Below are 20,816 nucleotides of genomic sequence, written 5' to 3'. Positions count from 1 at the left end.
GTAAAAAAATTTATGAGAATTTGAAGGTACACACATTTTTTTCATAACAATATTATTAGAAAGAAGTATCCATATTCTCTTAACTCAATTAAACCCTGTCATACCATGTGTTGAGGAAGTTTGTGAAATCTTCAGAGAATCGTCCCTCGGAAGGATTGAGCTTAGGGGCTGGTCCCTGCACAACTTGCGTAAGTTGATCAAACACACTGTTCCACTTTGGGTATGGAAAATGGCCTGTAGCTAATTCCATCTGGAACATGTTTTATGTTTGAAAATTGTAAAGAATATTCGATGGTATTCGTGTTATTAATACTCAAAGCAATTTGTATTTTAAAATAATATTCAACACTTACTTGAGCTGTGAACAATGGGTCATATACAATCAATTGAGCTGTGAACAATGGGTCATACACAATCAATTGAGCTGTGAACAATGGGTCATACACAATCAATTGAGCTGTGAACAATGGGTCATACACAATCAATTGAGCTGTGAACAATGGGTCATACACAATCAATTGAGCTGTGAACAATGAGTCATACACAATCAATTGAGTTGTGAACAATGGGTCATACACAATCAATTGAGCTGTGAACAATGGGTCATACACAATCGAGCTGTGAACAATGGGTCATACACAATCAATTGAGCTGTGAACAATGGGTTATACACAATCAATTGAGCTGTGAACAATGGGTCATACACAATCAATTGAGCTGTGAACAATGGGTCATACACAATCAATTGAGCTGTGAACAATGGGTCATACACAATCAATTGAGCTGTGAACAATGGGTCATACACAATCAATTGAGCTGTGAACAATGGGTCATACACAATCAATTGAGCTGTGAACAATGGGTCATACACAATCAATTGAGCTGTGAACAATGGGTCATACACAATCAATTCAGCTGTGAACAATGGGTCATACACAATCAATTGAGCTGTGAACAATGTGTCATACACAATCAATTGAGCTGTGAACAATGGGTAATACACAATCAATTGAGCTGTGAACAATGGGACATACACAATCACTTGAGCTGTGAACAATGGGTCATACACAATCAATTGAGCTGCGAACAATGGATCATACACAATCAATTGAGCTGTGAACAATGAGTCATACACAATCAATTGAGCTGCACTCTGGGAAAACCAAGCTTAATGCATGTGAGAAAAGTTTCATCCCAGATAAGCCTGTGCAATTTGCACAGATTTATTAAGGTCAATACTTTCTGATTCAATTAATTTCTTTTTTATTTACAGGTTTCTTCTTAACCAAAGTGCAGTTTCGGCGTTCAGTTTTGTCCAGATGAGCCTATGCGTACTGCAAAGACTAATCTGGTGCAACACTTTGCGTTCATTAATAAAGCCCTGTTTACCCAGAGAATGGCACAATTAAAAGTGAAAATACAACAATGTGATAGACCTTAAGAATCCTCTGTGTTAGTTATAAAGTAAACACAAAATATAGCTAAAATGGCATTATTTTAGGACTTCAAATGTTTATACCAGTAATGACAATGTGTAAAGGTTAGTTAGAAACATTTGTTTGAGGTAAATACTAGTTGAAATAATTGTTCATATAGGAAAATATACCCAGGGTATATGCTATTTCAGAATTAAGAACACAGTGCCTTACCAGAGTTATTCCTAAACTCCATATATCAGATCTAACATCATAACCTCGACTTGAGTGATGGGGGTCTATACGTTCGGGCTACAATCAAAATGCATTGTTTTAAAATATTATCAATACACTTTATAATATTAAATCATAAATAAACAAGATGTGTTTGTGAAACACAATGTCCCCCTATATGATGTTTGACATTGTAGGATGACCTTGACCTTGTGAAGGATGACCTTGACCTTTCACCACTCAAAATGTGCAGCTCCATGAGATACACATGCATGCCAAATATCAAGTTGCTATCTTCAATATTGCAAAAGTATTCATAAAATAAGCGATTTGGGCCACATATATTTGACCTCTGACCTTGAAGGATGACCTTGACCTTGACCTTTCACCACTCAAAATGAGCAGCTCCATGAGATGCACATGCATGCCAAATATCAAGTTGCTATCTTCAATATTGCAAAAGTATTCATAAAATGAGCGATTTTGGCCACATATAATTGACCTCTGACCTTGAAGGATGACCTTGACCTTGACCTTTCACCACTCAAAATGTGCAGCTCCATGAGATACACATGCATGCCAAATATCAAGTTGCTATCTTCAATATTGCAAAAGTATTCATAAAATGAGCGATTTTGGCCACATATATTTGACCTCTGACCTTGAAGGATGACCTTGACCTTGATCTTTCACCACTCAAAATGTGCAGCTTCATGAGATACACATGCATGCCAAATATGAAGTTGCTATCTTCAATATAGCAAAAGTTATTGCAAAATGTTAAAGTTGGCGCAAACAGACAGACAGACAGACCAACAGACAGGGCAAAAACAATATGTCCCCCACTACTATAGTGGGGGACATAAAAACTTTGCATGAATATCAAAACATTCTGAATATGGGTATTTATGAATTTTTGATGCGAAAAAAAAAGAACAATTTAATGTACAATACATACTTGAATAATAAAAACAATCATGATAAAACATTATGAGTAACTTACTGAATCTCTCCATTTACCATAAGTTACAATAAGATGAATTATTATGTGCACTATGAAAGAATTCCATGTTTTAAAAGAAGGCATCAACTACCAGGATTTTCTCCCCCTTCATTTAAATGTAGAAACTGTTTACGTATATATAAACCATCTTTTGTTAGAATTGTGACTTTTGTAATTTCTTAATAAATTTATATGTGATGGGGTAAATGCTTTATTGTCTTAAGTATTTATACATGTTTTGCATGTTAGGTATTTAACACTTTCAGTTTAATTCCATGATTTTTTATTCCAACTCCTGCCATGCTGTTCCTGGCCAACTATTCCCTGTTTTCTTGTTGATGGAAACCCTAACAACTATGTTATTGAATATAGAAGAAGAATGTTGCATTATGAAAGGTGTGCACCACTTACTGCCATGTAGGGTCTGCAACCAGCGTCCCGACTTTTGGCAATGGAATCCACTAGCTGACCACTGATGCCGAAATCACAGAGCTTTATGTTCCCCTTGCGATCCAACAAAATATTGGAGGGCTTCACATCTACACAAGGGAAACAAACAGCAGGCCATTCAGTACAAACTAATGAAACTTCTCTCCTTTATGTTAACACTACATCAAATCTCCCCAGGTCTCATTATTTTTAGAAATATAACAATAAATATTATTTAACTTTAACATTGTTTTTACTTATTTGAGCTACTTATTTGAGCTCAAATGGTCATTGTCGGCTTAGGTACTACTTAAAAGAACCTGGGGCACTTGTATACTTAAATGTACCCCGGGTACCTAAAATAGGCTTAAAGGTGCCCAGCCATACTCTGGGTACTTTTTAGATTATTTTCCAAACCCCTGGTACTTTCAAGTAGTACATGAGCCAACAAACACCAATCGAGCCTTATTTGAAATAAAACAAGCAAATTCATTGAATTGATATCTTCCGCCAATATGCTTCTGGACACAAAAGTGTTATATTTGACACTCAAAAAAAGCATTTTTTCAAGATACAAAGGGCCATAACTGTGTTATTATCCGATGGCGTACAATGCCATTTGGCGTGCATCATCCTCTTAACCGTATATATACTCATACCACGTTTCAATGAAATTCGCCAAAGCATTTCCAAGATATGACTTCGGACACAAAAAAAGCTTTTTTCAAGATACAAAGGGCCATAACTCCGTTATTAACAGATGGTTTACAATGCCATTTGGGGTGCATCATCCTCTTATCCATATATATGTATATATACTCGTACCAAGTTTCAATGAAATCCGCCAAAGCACTTCCAAGATATGGCTCCAGACACAAAAGTGCAGGACGGACGGAAGGACGGACAGAAAGACAGACAGACGGCCAACGCCAAAACAATATCCCTCCGCCTCTGGCAGGGGATAATAATTCTTGTTTAATTCTATAGGATCTTTTGCAGTTTTTACAAGTATTTTAGTCATTATAGGGTGTCATCCTTTTTAAAATTCATCAAGATAACAATCATCATAAAAATATGGTAATTATTAGAGAATTTTTAACACACAGTATCTTTCACAGTATTGAATTATGACCAGACATGTTTACAAAGAACTCACCTCTGTGTATAATCTTTAACTTTTCTTTTAAATAATTTAATGCCTTTACAGTCTGAAATAAAAAGAAAATGGTTCACATTGAAAAGGCTAAATATAACACACTTATATAGAAACAAATAAGGCATACTGATTAAAACAAACAACCAGAGGACCTTTTTTGTGCAGTCCAAGATATGGTTGGAACAAATGTTCTGACCAAGATTCATGAAAGTGAACAATAAATGTGACTTTTAGAGTGTTAACAAGTTATTACAATAGCCATATAACGAAAAATGCCCCACCCCTGACATTCATTTTTATGTACCAACCAAAACCATTTTCGAACTCGTCCAAGATATCATTGGGACAAATCTTCTGACCAAGTTTCATGCAGATCAGAAATAAATGTGGCCTCAAGAGTGTTAACATGGTTTAACTATAGCCATAATAGGAACAAGGGCTGTTTGGAAAACATGCATGCCCCCCATATGGGCTGTCAGTTGTAGTGGCAGCCATTGTGTGATTAAGTTTTTTGTCACTGTGACCTTGACGTTTGACCTAATGTAATTTATCATCCGGAAACCATTGTACTATTTCGAGTCACTGTGACCTTGACCTTTGACCTAGTGACCTGAAAATCAATAGGGGTCATCTGCCAGTATTGATCAATGTACCTATGAAGTTTCATGATCCTAGGCATAAGCATTCTTGAGTTATCATCCGGAAACCATTTTACTATATTGAGTCACTGTGACCTTGACCTTTGACCTTGTGACCTAACAAGAGCTGACTGCTGCCAACTATTCGAGTGCTTGACAGTATTATGTAAGCCATCATGGGGAAATTGTTCATATTCAATAATTTATTAGATAATCTTTCAAAAATAACAAAAAGGAAAACAAGGGCTGTTTGTAAAACATGCATGCCCCACATATGGGCTCTCCGTTGTAGTGACAGCCATTGTGTGAATATGTTTTTTGTCACTGTGACCTTGACCTTTGACCTAGTGACCTGAAAATCAATAGGGGTCATCTGCCAGTCATGATAAATGTACCTGTGAAGTTTCATGATCCTAGCCATAAGCGTTCTTGAGTTATCATCCGGACACCATTTTACTATTTCGGGTCATAGTGACCTTGACCTTTGACCTAGTGACCTGAAAATCAATAGGGGTCATCTGCGAGTCATGATCAATCTACCTATCAAGTTTCATGATCCTAGGAATAAGCTTTCTTCAGTTATCATCCGAAAACCATTTTACTATTTCGGGTCACTGTGACCTTGACCTTTGACCTAGTGACCTGAAAATCAATAGGGGTCATCTGCGAGTCATGATCAATCTACCTATCAAGTTTCATGATCCTAGGCCTAAGCGTTCTTGAGTTATCATCCAGAAACCATTTTACTATTTCGGGATACTGTGACCTTGACCTTTGACCTAGTGACCTGAAAATCAATAGGGGTCATCTGCGAGTCATGATCAATGTACCTATGAAGTTTCATGATCCTAGGCCCAAGCGTTCTTGAGTTATCGTCTGACAACCACCTGGTGGACGGACCGACCGACAGACCGATCAACAGACCGACATGAGCAAAGCAATATACCCGCTCTTCTTCGAAGGGGGGCATAATAAAAAAAATTGTTGGGGGGGTGTAGGGGGGGGGGGATGTGGGGGTAGGGGGGGTTAGAGGGGGGTATAATGTGGGGTGGGGTAATTTATTAGATGTTTAAAAAAAAATGTGGGGGGAGGGGGGTAGGGGGGAGTGACAGGGGGTATAATGTGGGGTGGGGTAATTTATTAGATGTTAAAAAAAAAATTGTTGGGGTGGGTGGGTGGGGGGAGTAGGGGGGTGGGTGGGTGGGGGGAGTAGGGGGTGAGAGGGGGGGGGGTATTATGTGGGGTGGGGGTTATTTATAAGATGTTTTAAAAAAATTTGGGGGGGGGGGCGGTCGGGGGGGAGTAGGGGGGGGGGGGGGGTGAGAGGGGTTATATGTGGGTGTGGTAATTTATTAGATGTTTAAAAAAAAATCTTTGGGTGAGGGGGGGGGGGTAGGGGGGGTGGGGGTGAGAGGGTGGTATAATGTGGGGTGTGGTAATTTATTAATTTTTTAAAAAAAATGGGGGGGGGGTGGGGGGTAGGGGGGTAAGAGGGGGGTTATAATGTGGGGTCTGGTAATTTATTAGATGTTAAAAAAAATTGGGGGTGGGTGGGGTGGGGGGTAGGGGGTTTGGGGGAGGGGGGGGGGGTATTATGTGAGGTGTGGTAATTTATTAGCTGTTAAAAAAAAAATTTGGGGGGGGGGGGGGGGGGGGGGGGGGGGGGGGGGGGGGGTGAGAGGGGGGTATCTGTGGGGTGTGGTAATTTATTAGATGTTTAAAAATAATAAAAAAAAATTTGAGGGGTGGGGGGTAGGTGGGGGTGAGAGGGGGGTTATAATGTGGGGTGTGGTAATTTATTAGATGTTTAAAAAATAATAATTTTTTTTTTGGAGGGGTGGGGGGTAGGGGGGGTGGGGGTGAGAGGGGGGTATAATGTGGGGTGTGGTAATTTATTAGATGATGTTTATATTATTTAATGAGTTGCAAGTCAGGTCTGCAAGTAAGCTGCCTAGACACAATGTTAAAACAAAAACTTTGCAGTCAGAGACAGATGCAGCCCCAAATAGGGCCTTGACACAGGATTTTTTTTGCAACAAAAAGAGTTAATCTTATCATATTAGTGTGACTTAGCCACTTAAATTAACTTTAGTTTTTGTTGACACAGAATATTACACTTCTATTTAATCTTTGTTATAGTAAATGGGTTGAGAATATTATAGTATTATAACTAGTGATGTCAAGAAGATCGAAATACAATCGTTATATCGTTGTTAGATGAGAAAGTCAGCAATAATTGATTCTCTTTCCTGAAAATTGATGTCGCTGATTTAGTAGATAATAATTGAAAAGAATGAAATAGAGATAAATTCAGTTGGCAGTCAGTGGTTAGCATCTGTGTTCACAGTAGCCTTCTTGACCTTTAGACTATTGACCCCAATTTCAATAGGGGTCATCCACTGTCTAAGGCTTATGCACTTGGGAATAATCAAGCCAATTGGTAATCTGTTCATAAGTTATTGATCCGCAACAAACTGGTCTACCTACAGACAGACTGACCGATTGACATCCAGCAAATCAATACGACCCCTCTTCTTTGAAGGGGGGCATAAAATCAACAAATATCAAACTCAAGCTATTGGGTGGAAACTACTTTTTTATTTTTGTTTAAGTGACATTATTGTTAACAAGGGACAAAATTGTCACAAAACCAGGTTTTCAGTTGAAAAAAAGTCTGATAAAGGGAGACAATTCAAAATGTGTATTGTTAACCCCCTTGTGTAAAATTGACCTTGATTTCAATAAGAAAAAAAAAAGTCTGATAAAGAGAGACAACTCAAAATCAAAATGTGCATTGTTACAGATTGTTCATAGTAACATAGTTGTTTCAAAATCAATCTATTTTTAGTTGTGGCGACCTTGACCTTGGAGATATTGACGTAATTCTTTCGCATGACACACCGTTCAATAATGGTGAACAAATGTGCCAAATGATTTTAAAATGTCACAATTAATGACATAGTACTGGCCCAGACAAGCTCATTTATGGCCATTTTTGACCTTCAAACTCAAATTGTGACGGAGATATCGACGTTATTCTTTCGCGCGACACACTGTCTAATGATGGTGAACAAATGTGCCATATGATTTTAAAATCTGACAATGAACGACAAAGTTATGGCCCGGACAAGCTTGCTCCGCCTGCCAGCCCGCCAGCAAACCAGCCTTCCTTCGGAAAACCTGGTTAAAAATACACAATTATTTAGATTCACCATGTGGGATGTTGATTCTATGCCAGCCCTGCATCAATATATACAAAATATATATTTAACAGTACTTACTGCTACAGTTATTTTTCCTAATATTTCTTCTGGTATTGGTGAAGATAAATGTCCATAAGTGAATTTGTAAAATTTATCTAAAGAAATATCCATAAGCTCCATGCATATCCAGCAATCTCCCTGCAAGACAAAACAACATTCAGTATTGTATGACTATGAGCCATGTTCAGGTAAAACTGTGATTAATGCTTGTGTGTAAATTATTGTCCCAGATTAGCCTATGCAGTCTGCACAGGCTAATCTGGGACGACACTTTCAGCCTTAACTGGATTATTTTGCTCAGAAGAGATTTCCTTGAAACAAATATTCCATAAAAGCCAAAAGTGTTGCCCATTATTAGCATATATGGACTGTACAGGCTAATCTGGGGCAACACTTCACTCACATGAATTAAGCTGTTTTACCTGAACAAGGCTCTACTTTAACTGACCTTATTAGCTGAATTTAATCCATATTTAAATTGGGTAAATGAAGCCTTTTTAAAAATACAAAACAGTAGTTACAACGGACACCATAGGAACTTGTAGACTTAAGAGGAATAAACAAGGGCTGTTTGTAAAACATGCATGCCCCCCATATGGGCTGTCCGTTGTATTGGCAGCCATTGTGTGAATACGTTTTTTGTCACTGTGACCTTGACCTTTGACCTAGTGACCCGAAAATCAATAGGGGTCATCTGCGAGTCACGATCAATGAACCTAGGAAGTGTCATGATCCTAGGCAAAAGCGTTCTTGAGTATTCATCCGAAAATGATTTTACTATTTCAGGTCACCGTAACCTTGACCTTTGACCTTGTGACCTCAAAATCAATAGGGGTCATCTGCGAGTCATGATCAATCTACCTATGAAGTTTCATGATCCTAGGCATATGAGTTCTTGAGTTATCATCCGGAAACCATTTTACTATTTCGGGTCACCGTGACCTTGACCTTTGACCTAGTGACCTCAAAATCAATAGGGGTCATCTGCTAGCCATGATCAATCTACCTATGAAGTTTCATGATCCTAGGCATTTGCGTTCTTGAGTTATCATCCGAAAACCATTTTACTATTTCGGGTCACCGTGACCTTGAACTTTGACCTAGTGACCTGAAAATCAATAGGGGTCATCTGCGAGTCATGATAAATCTACCCATGAAGTTTCATGATTCTAGGCATTTGCGTTCTTGAGTTATCATCCGGAAACCATTTTACTATTTCGGGTCACCGTGACCTTGACCTTTGACCTAGTGACCTCAAAATCAATAGGGGTCATCTGCGAGTCATGATCAATCTACCCATGAAGTTTCATGATCCTAGGCGTATGCGTTCTTGAGTTATCATCCGGAAACCATTTTACTATTTCGGGTCACCGCGACCTTGACCTTTGACCTAGTGACCTCAAAATCAATAGGGGTCATCTGCAAGTCATGATCAATCTACCCATGAAGTTTCATGATCCTAGCCCCAAGCGTTCTTGAGTTATCATCCGGAAACCATTTTACTATTTCGGGTCACCGTGACCTTGACCTTTGACCTAGTGACCTCAAAATCAATAGGGGTCATCTGCGAGTCATGATCAATCTACCCATGAAGTTTCATGATCCTAGCCCCAAGCGTTCTTGAGTTATCATCCGGAAACCACCTGGTGGACGGACCGACATACCGACCAACCGACCGACCGACATGAGCAAAGCAATATACCCCCTCTTCTTCGAAGAGGGGCATAATAATGTTTATCATAAACACTTTTTTTCATTCTGTTATGTTTAAGGACGTCTCTAAAAGAACAAAAAGTGGTTTGTAAACATCAAAAATGTATTTTTTTCAGTAAAATCACACACCAATAATATCAGATCATTGTAAAACAGTCAATCAATTCTGTCATTTACAGCTGTACATTGTACTACATTGGGTTTCACTTTTATATTATTTTATAATAAATTACCCATTAGTTTGGTTTCACTTCTTTGGATACATGTGTTATTTTACTTCATCAACAATGCAATATCATTGGTAGTAAACATTGGCAGAGGCCCTTTAAATGTCTACAAATATCTGTGCTATGAACTCAGACCATTACCCATTTTACAGTTGTCCACAAATTGGAAGTTGTGAATGACATTAAAAAGGTTTATAATCCCTTTCTTATCTGTATAATTTTAACATAATTTATAAATGATGATATGGTTTTAAGCTTATACTCAAAATGGAAATAAAATTCTTTTCTTAAAGCTGATTAAATGACTGGTAAAAGACAAATGCACAGGGCTCACAGTGTTATATGTCAATTGAGCCATTTGAGAAATATATATAAAAAATCGTTCACGAAAATATCACATTAACTTAAATGCAAAAAAAACATCATTTTTATTGCTATAAAAAAGCCATGGATGTACAATGTTTCATTTGGCTTTGTAAGTTATGCAACAAGTGAACTGGTGAAAATTTGATCAAGAATACTTGTAGATAATTTTTGTGCACTCTTACTAATCAACAAACTTTACATAATTACCGGTACATAATTAGCAAATGCACTCATGTTTGTAAACCTGCACTGACATATATTTACTAAGGTATGAGTTGACTACAGTCAACTTATTAAAACAACATTTTCTCAACCTTGATCAAAAACAAAATTGGCTCAAGACAGAAAAGAAGAGCCAGTGTGAGCCCTGCATGCATTTCTGTAAATGAAAGAATAACATACACAATTAGCAAAGGATACCTCCTTGAAAAGTGCGCCGTAGAATTGCACTATATATGGGCACTCATTGCTTCTCATCACTGCATCAAGCTCCATCAGCATCTGTCTCTGTTCTCTCTCATCCACAACAGACCGAATACGCTAGTACAGAAATGTTAGAAAAGTACATATTCATAATTCTTCTATTACATGCAAGGAGTTTTCAACAAGTGTGTGTTTTTAAACAAGAGGCCCATGACGGCCTGAATCGCTCTACTGGCTGGAATCAATAGGGCTTAAGCCCTTGATAGTATGAACAATCTGAGTAAGTTTTAAACAAACAGACCCAAAATGGGAAATTAATCGCATAAACAAGAAGAAACGTAAAATTTAAACTTCAAATGGCTCCTTTTCAACAATAAGTTGGACAAATTTTCTTCACTCTCAATGGGGTTCTGGCCCTTGACGATATAAAACATCCGTTGAAGTTTCAAAAGGATAGAACTTTATATGTTAACAAACAAGAAATGTGTTTGTCGGAAACACTATGTCCCCTTCTGCGCCGCTTTGATTTGATTTTTTTTTTACCTTTCACCTTGAAGGATGACTTTGTCCTTTCACCACTCAAAATGTGCAGCTCCATGAGATACACATGCATGCCAAATATGAAGTTGCTATCTTCAATATTGCAAAAGTTATGGCAAAATGTTAAAGATTTCCCCTTTTTTTTCAAATTCAAGGGAGATAATTCTGGACTTATAACTTCGATATTGCTCATTTTCAATAGTGTTTGACTCATCATTCAGATAAAGACATTGTACAAGTCTGGAAATGATTGGATGAAAACAAAAAAAATGCTGATTTATAGTTGAAAATTGACTCCAATAAAGTACTGTCCATTATATCGCTTTGTCCAATATAGTCCTAACGAAAAAGAAGTCTTGTTTCCGGTTACCCGACGACCCTATTTTTTAACCGCCGACTCAAAAGTTTTTTTTGTTATAAAATCCGCATCCGAATTTAATGTCCGAATTTTACCCAACTGCGGAGAGCGTCTGGATCGTTCAGAACTGTTATTTTTGTTATTGTTTTGTTTCATTGACATTTATTCTTATCAATAAATGCTTTCTTCAAAATGCAGTCTTCAGTTTTCAAAGAATATTTATTTGTACAGTAATTTACAGATAAAGACAAAAGCTTTTTCTGTTACAAATTCCGCGTCAGAATTTTATGTCCGAAATTTACGCAACTGCGGAAAGCGTCTGAATCATTCAGCACTGCTATTTTTGTTAATGTTTTGTTTCATTTACATTTATTCTAGTCAATAAATGCTTTATTCAAAATGCAGTCTTTAGTTTTAAAATAATATTTATTTGTACAATAATTTACAGAGAAAGACAATCTTGATCAAACATCTTCTTATTAAGAATTATATCTGAAAGTTAGTACTATGTCGTCATGCATTTCACACTGCTGATACCAGAAAATAATAACATTCTCATTGAGTTAAATATTCAATTAAATGTTGTGGTAAGAAAAAAAAAAGCCTACCTACCGAAACACATTTAAATTAGATTACTGTTATATAGTCACTAGATTGAGTAAAAGTCCACCTTTCTGTCCTATAGACAATCACATATAGAAATATATGTATATAACAGTTAAACACAGTTGTTGTTTGTTTATAAAAATTCCCCCATTTACAAAAAATTCCCCCTCCCTAGGGCTGCAGACCCCTTCCCCAAAGTAGAGTGAGGGCGCTGCCTTATTTCACAATTTTCTCAAATTCAAGGGGAGATAATTCTGGACATTTTTCTCTGATGTAACCCATTTTACATAGGGTTCGAGTACTCATTAATATCAACACACTGAACAAGTTTGAAAAGAATCGGATGAAAAATGTGGACTTTATCGGATAAACAAGAGAAAGTCTAACGCAACACACACACACAGACAGACAGACAGACAGACAGACAGACAGACAGACAGACAGACAGACAGACAGACAGACAGACAGACAGACAGACAGACAGACAGACAGACAGACAGACAGACAGACAGACAGACAGACAGACAGACAGACAGACACCATGCCATCCCATAAGCTCTTCTGGCCTATGGCCAGTGGAGCTAAAAATAAAATAAAAGATTGAGTCTTTATAAAAATGTGTTTAATTTTGATTAATTTTATTGAAACAATATTTTCACAGGGGGGGAGAAGTATATAAATCAATAATTTATTATACATTAAATGACATTCTCATTCATTACCGATGATATACAAACAAATTATACATAGTGTTTGGATCAAAATAATTGATAGGAAAGTCTTGATTATTTAGGCAATAAAGGACAGTTTGTCTTTCCAATGTTTCTTATCAAACCAATCCAACTATCGCCCCTGTGATTTAAATCATCAGATGAGGGAACAATTGGTCAATACTTCAATAACCAATACAGGGCTCAACACTAACAGTTGTCCTATTGCCCCTGGCAAGTAAAAGTTGGGTCCGGGCAAGTTATTTTATAATCTAGTTGTCCGCCCAGGCAAGTGCAAAAAAGAACAAAGAGCATAACATTTAGACTTTAATTAGACTAAAATTGCTGTAATCATTTTGTAAATGTGCAAAAAAAAACGGTTTTGTGGTGTATCATTTTGATGTTGATTAAAAAATATGAGGTTTACAGTTAATGTGATATTTCATGTTAGGGCAAGTGACTTTACGTTCAGGGCTAGTAGATTTTCTAAGTACTTGCCCGGCAGGGCAAGTTGGTTTTTAGGTTAATGTTGAGCCCTGCAATATCCATTATTTTATTTTTTTTTTGACAAAGTTACTATTGGTATTGAATATATATTAAGTTTACAACAGAAAATGTAATTTCAAAGATTCCAAATATAGTAGTACGATGCATTTCCCAAAACTGTACAACAATACATTTTTCTGAACCATTTCTTTGAGCTTCTAAAAGTTTTGAACACGAAAATGGGATACAATATACAAAAGCCAGGCTAAATTGCAAATAGAAAAGAATTGTCTTAACAACAGTACCTTCACAGACATGATTGTGTTGCTCTTTTCATGAAGCATTTTATTCACAGTTCCATAATTTCCTCTGCCTATCTCACCAAGGTCTCTCATATCATCGGCAGTGAAGTTGTACTCCTGCAAACACATTTAATATGTTGTGCCTAATAAAAACAAACAAAATCACAAGAAAATACTGGTACCAAAAAATTCATGGGTGATTTTGTAGAATTAAAAAATAATCGCTGGAGTCCAGTGGCCCCTAGAGGCTCCTGGTGGGTTGATGGCAAAGCCCTGGGAAAGAGCCCAGGAGGAAGAGAGTAAGCGGGTCCTGAGAGTTATTTGTAATGCTTTAACCAACACATTTTTACCTGTGGTTGATTTATGTATAAGTGCACAACTCTTCATCATGCACCAAAACACAGTAATTAAAAAACTTAAAGGACATGCCCACACTTATCGTATTTAACTGCATCACATGCTTTATACTTTCCTCTTAATGCTGTTTGACAGCTTTTTTCAGCTGATTTGCTATTAGTGATTGTTTTGTCAAAAACTTTACAAAAACATTTTTATTGAGCCGTTTAACATCCTTTATCAACTGTTTTATGCTCTAACATATGTCTAAAAAACGCATATCCTCTCACTGTTCACAACAAAATAGAAACTGTCTCCAAATTATTTTTTTTCTAAAATGGCTTACTATTATAAAGTTACGGCACAAGTTGTTTATACAAGTTATTATTACCGTATTATTCACTTTGAGTTTTCCTGCAGATTCCAAACCACCCTGAGATCGTAAGCGCTCACTGAAAAATGACACATAACCTAATTACCTAATATAAACATACATCAAGAACATGTTTTTCTGTTTAAATATTGTATAAGCAGATGATTTTCTTTACTGTACATTTTCACTTCTAACATCGTACGATTATAAACATCTAATTTGATGTTGACAGTCACAAGTTCTCTGAAAGCCTTCTTACCAGTACTAGCTTTACGTTACCAAAACTAAAGCTAAAACAACATCTCTACCCATTTGTAAGCTATTTACAAGAGCAAGTAACTCAGTGGATCACTGTTGATGAAAAAAAAGGATTGTACATCTACACTTCATGGTGATAAAGCATGAGATATTTGAATTTAATTTTTAAGTTTCAATTTAATCACTTGAGAAATGTGGAACTAGTTTGCACCACAAACTTATCTTTTATATGGACAAAACGCCCCACTGACAAACTAACTGAATGACAGAGATACATGTACTACAATATACCCCCATCAGGGGTGGCAAAATCAAATGTCCGAGTTGCCCGAGTCATACATTTGCTTGTCTGGGCAACTGATTTGTTTCAATTAAGTTGTCCGTGGATAACCAGTCGGGTCGAGGAATAAAAAAAAATACATTGTATTAAAGCCGTAATTAAGTTTTACAAAACTGGATGTTGACACGCCATTACATTGTCAGTGCTATTTGCGGAGCAATTAAGCTAAAATACGAGCACTCTCCTGCGCAGTGATCTCCCTTATTTTATAAGAGACCGGGAGTATGCCGCATTTTCAACATTCGGCCAGACTGTTAGACAGTGTGCAGGCTGGTGTACTCGTTCATTCCGTATCTAAATATTGAACATTCTTCTTCAATTTAACAAGAAATGTGTTTGTCAGAAACACTATGTCCCCTTTTGCGCCGCTTTGATTATTTTTTTTACCTTTGACCTTGAAGGATGACCTTGACTTTTCACCACTCAAAATGTGCGGCATGTGTTTGTCAGAAACACTATGTCCCCTTCTGCGCCGCTTTGAATTTTATTTTTTACCTTTGACCTTGAAGGATGACCTTGACCTTTCACCACTCAAAATGTGCGGCTCCATGAGATACACATGCATGCCAAATATCAAGTTGCTATCTAGGATATTGCAAAAGTATTCATAAAATGAGCGATTTTGGCCACATATATTTGACCTTGAAGGATGACCTTGACCTTTCACCACTCAAAATGTGCAGCTCCATGAGATACACCCCCTGGCGGCCATGTTTTTCAACCAACCAACATCATTTTCGAACTCATCCTAGATATTATTGGGATGAATCTTCTTACCAAGTTTTATGAGGATCGGACAATAAATGTGGCCTCTACAGTGTTAAAAAGATTTTGCTATATCCATATATAGCCATATAAGGAAAAATGCCCCACCCCTTGGCAGCCATGTTTTTCAAGCAAACGTAAACATTTTCGAACTCATCCAAGATATCATTGAAACCAATCTTCTGACCAAATTTCAAGAAGATATGACAATAAATGTGGCCTCTACTAGAGAGTGAACAAGGCAAATGTTGACGTTGCACAACGGACGACAGACAACGGACGACGGACAACGGACAAAAGGCTATCAAAAAAGCTCACCATGAGCACATTGTGCTCAGGTGAGCTACAAATGGGATCACTGGATCAGGGCAGGTATTTCAGAAATCATACTCACCCAGAGCCAATTTTCAGTCATCAATGCGAGCATGCAAGTTGATTTTAACACCCTGATTTAAATATGACCAACATCAAGTCTTACATGGTTGTTCTGATCCCCAGTTCCTTGAGACTTGGTGATGTTCCATTATTACTTCCTGAATTGGAGGATTGGAAATTCAACTGCAGGCGGTTTCTAACATTGTCTGAAACAAAAAAAATCTTCTTAAATTTAAGGAACAAACGTACAAACAAAAATGCCTTGCCACGACCATTATTATAAATGGTCTGAAAGGACTTACAGTGCAGTTTTATCTATGTATGTGTGTTAAAATCTTGCTAAGGCTAATTCTCCTAGAAAATGGCTCCAAACTGGACATTCACATCAAAAGTCTGAAAATCTTTATTTGGGTTACTATGGCTAGCAGATTTTAGATGTTGATTAATTTATTACTTCACACTTATACTTCCCTCATGAAAAAAAAATAATATAAAAATAATAAGAATATAAGATCCTGCATATTTATGCTTTAAAACATGTTTCTACTGAGTTTATTAATTTCTATTCATTCAGATTTGATGCATTTATTATTCATTTGCACGTGTACTACTGTGATTTTTTTAAACTGATAAATGAAACATGACTAGATTTAATCATTTTATTCAAGTTCATAGATAGATTCAAAAGCACATATTTTGCTAAATAAATTTCTATTCTTATCAAATCAATTCAAATCATATTGTGAAATTTGTATCGTTATATAAACGCTTTCACGTAAACTTGAAGTTAATTTTTATCAGAAAGATACTAAATAAAGATATTCGGCGATGTTATTATGGTATGTCTATAATAGATTTTTAATGTGTTGTCAACAATTGCATGAAAAGGACCAATTTTTATTAATTTAATAGAAATATTTATCCATTTAGACCAATTAGCTAGCATGAGCACGATGATTCACGATACTACTAATAATGGAATCAAATAAGATTGGAGTGTTGCAGGCTGACCTAAATGCTTTCATTTGTTTTCACGCTTCTTGCGTTATTCTATTCTGTAAATATAGATATCTGAGTAATAATATCTAATAAAGCGAAATTAGCCACGATATCTGGCGCAACCTTCCGTAATTGATTTGCGTGTGATGCAGCTAAGAACTGTGCAGAAAAAAAGGCACTCACTATTTTTGATCTCATAGATATAACTTTTGATCATTCATAAACACCGACCACAATCAAAGCCGTATATCTTTTTTTAACCCATTTATGCCTCCCATCCTTCTAAATTGGATCAATTTATTTCCAAAACAAGGGCTGTTTGTAAAACATGCATGCCCCCCATATGGGCTCTACGTTGTAGTGACAGCCATTGTGTTAATATGTTTTTTGTCACTGTGACCTTGACCTTTGACCTAGTGACCTGAAAATCAATAGGGGTCATCTGCCAGTCATAATCAATGTACCTATGAAGTTTCATGATCCTAGCCATAAGTTATCATCCGGAAACCATTTTACTATTTCGTGTCACCGTGACCTTGACCTTTGATATAGTGACCTGAAAATCAATAGGGGTCAACTGCGAGTCATGATCAATCTACCTATCAAGTTTCATGATCCTAGGAATAAGCGTTCTTGAGTTATCATCCTGAAACCATTTTACTATTTCGGGTCACCGTGACCTTGACCTTTGACCTAGTGACCTGAAAATCAATAGGGGTCATCCGCGAGTCATGATCAATCTACCTATCAAGTTTCATGATCCTAGGAATAAGCGTTCTTCAGTTATCATCCGGAAACCATTTTACTATTTTGGGTCACCATGAACTTGACCTTTGACCTAGTGACCTCAAAATAGATAGGGGTCATCTGCGAGTCATGATCAATGTACCTATGAAGTTTCATGATCCTATGCATAAGCGTTCTTGAGTTATCATCCGGAAACCATTTTACTATTTTGGGTTACCATGACCTTTGACCTAGTGACCTCAAAATTAATGGGGGTCATCTGCGAGTCATGATCAATGTACCTATGAAGTTTCATGATCGTAGCCATTAGCGTTCTTGAGTTATCATCCGGAAACCATTTTACTATTTCAGGTCACCGTGATCTTGACCTTTGATATAGTGACCTGAAAATCAATAGGGGTCAACTGCGAGTCATGATCAATCTACCTATCAAGTTTCATGATCCTAGGCATTAGCGTTCTTGAGTTATCATCCGGAAACCATTTTACTATTTCGGATCATCCTTGGCCTTGACCTTTGACCTAGTGACCTGAAAATCAATAGGGGTCATCTGCGAGTCATGATCAATCTACATACGAAGTTTCATGATCCTAGGCATAAGCGTTCTTGAGTTATCATCCAGAAACCATTTTACTATTTCAGGTCACTGTGACCTTGACCTTTGACCTAGAGACCTGAAAATCAATAGGGGTCATCTGCAAGTCATGATCAATCTACCTATCATGTTTCATGATCCTAGGCCTAAGCGTTCTTGAGTTATGAAACCATTTTACTATTTCGGATCATCCTTGACCTTGACCTTTGACCTAGTGACCTGAAAATCAAAAGGGGTCATCTACGAGTCATGATCAATCTAACTATCAAGTTTCATGATCCTTGGCACAAGCGTTCTTGAGTTATCATCCAGAAACCACCTGGTGGACGGACCGACAGACCGACCGACATGTGCAAAGCAATATACCCCCTCTTCTTCGAAGGGGGGCATAATTGGGGATGTCTAGTATATTTATTTCTATATTTAGAATATTTCTTACAGAAATTCCTTTAAGCAAACAGCGCAGACCCTGATGAGACGCAGCATCATGCGGCATCTCATCTGGGTCTACGCTGTTTGCCTAAGCCTTTTTTCTAGACGCCAGTCATAAATGGGTTTAAGATTTTTTTTGTTTTTATTTAAAATGTGTTAGAAGATAAAAATTTGATTTTTGATGAAAATTTACAAAGAAAAGATACAGAGCATTACTGCTTTTGTTATAATTTTTATAAAACAAGAGCACCGCAAAACGGGTGCCACGCTCGGCTGCGAAAGCTTGTCAGAATTTTTTTATCTTTTTTTTAGGTCATAGTGACCTTTACCTTTGACATAGTGACCCAAAATGGGTGTGGCGTGTACAACTCATCAAGGTGCATCTACATATGAAGTTTCACAGTTGTATGTGGAAGCACTTTGATTTAAGAGGCAATGTAAAGGTTTTAGCAAGACGCCGGAGGACGGCGAGCAGGCTATGACAATACCTCGGGTTTTTTCTGAAAACAGCCTCGCTAATAATAAACCTGTAGAGTTAAAAAAATCAAAATTTTTAAAGTATCATCATAATCAACAATCAAAGACAAATAAGAAAGTAAAGGTTTTATTCACTTATGTCTTATAACAAATTAAATGAAGCCTTTTGAAATTGATGACCCATTTCAGCCTCTATTATAGAAATTAATTCATCAGTAATGAGGCTTTTCAGTTATAACATACATAGCAGGTTAAGGGTTAAATATATTAATTAAACTTAGTTAATTACATCAATCACACAACATTTGCACTAAAGTGTATTGGTTTATATTTGTAATATTTCCCCCAAACTGCCAAATGTAAGTTGTTTCTGATTAATAATGACATGCATGGTGTAATGAGTGGTATAAAACAAGTGAAGAGTTTATTAAACGCTGACCAGTAACAAGTCAACTGCTCCTTTAAGTTGCCTCACTCCTCAGCTGTTGGAGAAGTCACTTTCACCTCAAATTTGAACTTAGTCTGAGTCCTGTAAGACAGGATCGTGTGCCATATTTGATTCAACCAATCAGATGAAGATCTTCAACAAACATTCGATTTGTACACTTTGAACTTAGAGAAATGTAATATTCAACCCCATTTTTTCCAAATTATTTAAAATTAAACTCACGCTTTTTGTGTGCAACATTAATCGCAAGTGACTTTTTACGCCACAGTTGAGAACATTTTGCGATAAAATGGAAATGTTGCGGTCTCTGCGTAACACTTATAATGACAATTACTTCTGAAATTTCGAAGAGATTTTAGCTAATTAAAGTTAGCATAATTTTAGTGATTATTTATAGATATTTAAGTAAAATGACACTATATAATAGAAGGGCCAAAAAAACCTTCTTCGCAAGGGGCCTCTTTTCTCCCCTTAACCAAAAATAGAATAGAACTGCACATTTCGAGCATCCCTTTGGAATCAACGATTTAATATTGTGTTGTGATACCTTAAATTGGGAATGTAAAACTCGTCAATTAGTTGTTAGTTTCAGTAAGTTACTAGTTAGTAAGTTAAAATACATACAAGAGGTTAGTGTGGCGACCAATCAAAAGCTGCATGCTGCCAGTAAATTAATGCATTTCAGGATGACCATAATGGATATACATGTACTCAGTAGTGTAATCAAGAATTCCCATTAATTTCAAAAGTTCAAACACATTTAACCTTAAAACACACTTATTTTATATGAGCACTGTACATT

General features: G+C 36.8%; 1 protein-coding gene across 3 annotated transcripts in view; it reads right to left on the bottom strand.

Annotated features, from left to right (window-relative positions):
- Nucleotides 1–20,816, bottom strand: part of LOC127865836 (dual specificity mitogen-activated protein kinase kinase 4-like) — a 47,080-nt gene that overhangs the window by 9,353 nt on the left and 16,911 nt on the right. For 2 of the 3 annotated variants that reach the window (XM_052405868.1, XM_052405870.1), the window contains 9 exons: nt 16,420–16,522; nt 14,597–14,657; nt 13,873–13,986; nt 10,847–10,984; nt 8,157–8,276; nt 4,238–4,289; nt 3,064–3,191; nt 1,650–1,727; nt 105–250 (listed from right to left, as the gene is read on the bottom strand). In XM_052405868.1, coding sequence (XP_052261828.1) covers nt 105–250; nt 1,650–1,727; nt 3,064–3,191; nt 4,238–4,289; nt 8,157–8,276; nt 10,847–10,984; nt 13,873–13,986; nt 14,597–14,657; nt 16,420–16,522 — 940 coding nt within the window. The remainder of the gene's footprint in view (nt 1–104; nt 251–1,649; nt 1,728–3,063; nt 3,192–4,237; nt 4,290–8,156; nt 8,277–10,846; nt 10,985–13,872; nt 13,987–14,596; nt 14,658–16,419; nt 16,523–20,816) is intronic. The other variant, XM_052405869.1, reaches the window with a different exon arrangement.

Source organism: Dreissena polymorpha, chromosome 2, assembly GCF_020536995.1.
Source record: "Dreissena polymorpha isolate Duluth1 chromosome 2, UMN_Dpol_1.0, whole genome shotgun sequence".
Classification (NCBI taxonomy): domain Eukaryota; kingdom Metazoa; phylum Mollusca; class Bivalvia; order Myida; family Dreissenidae; genus Dreissena; species Dreissena polymorpha.
Note: the sequence above shows the minus strand (reverse complement) of the source record. Positions and strands in the feature narration are given on the sequence as shown.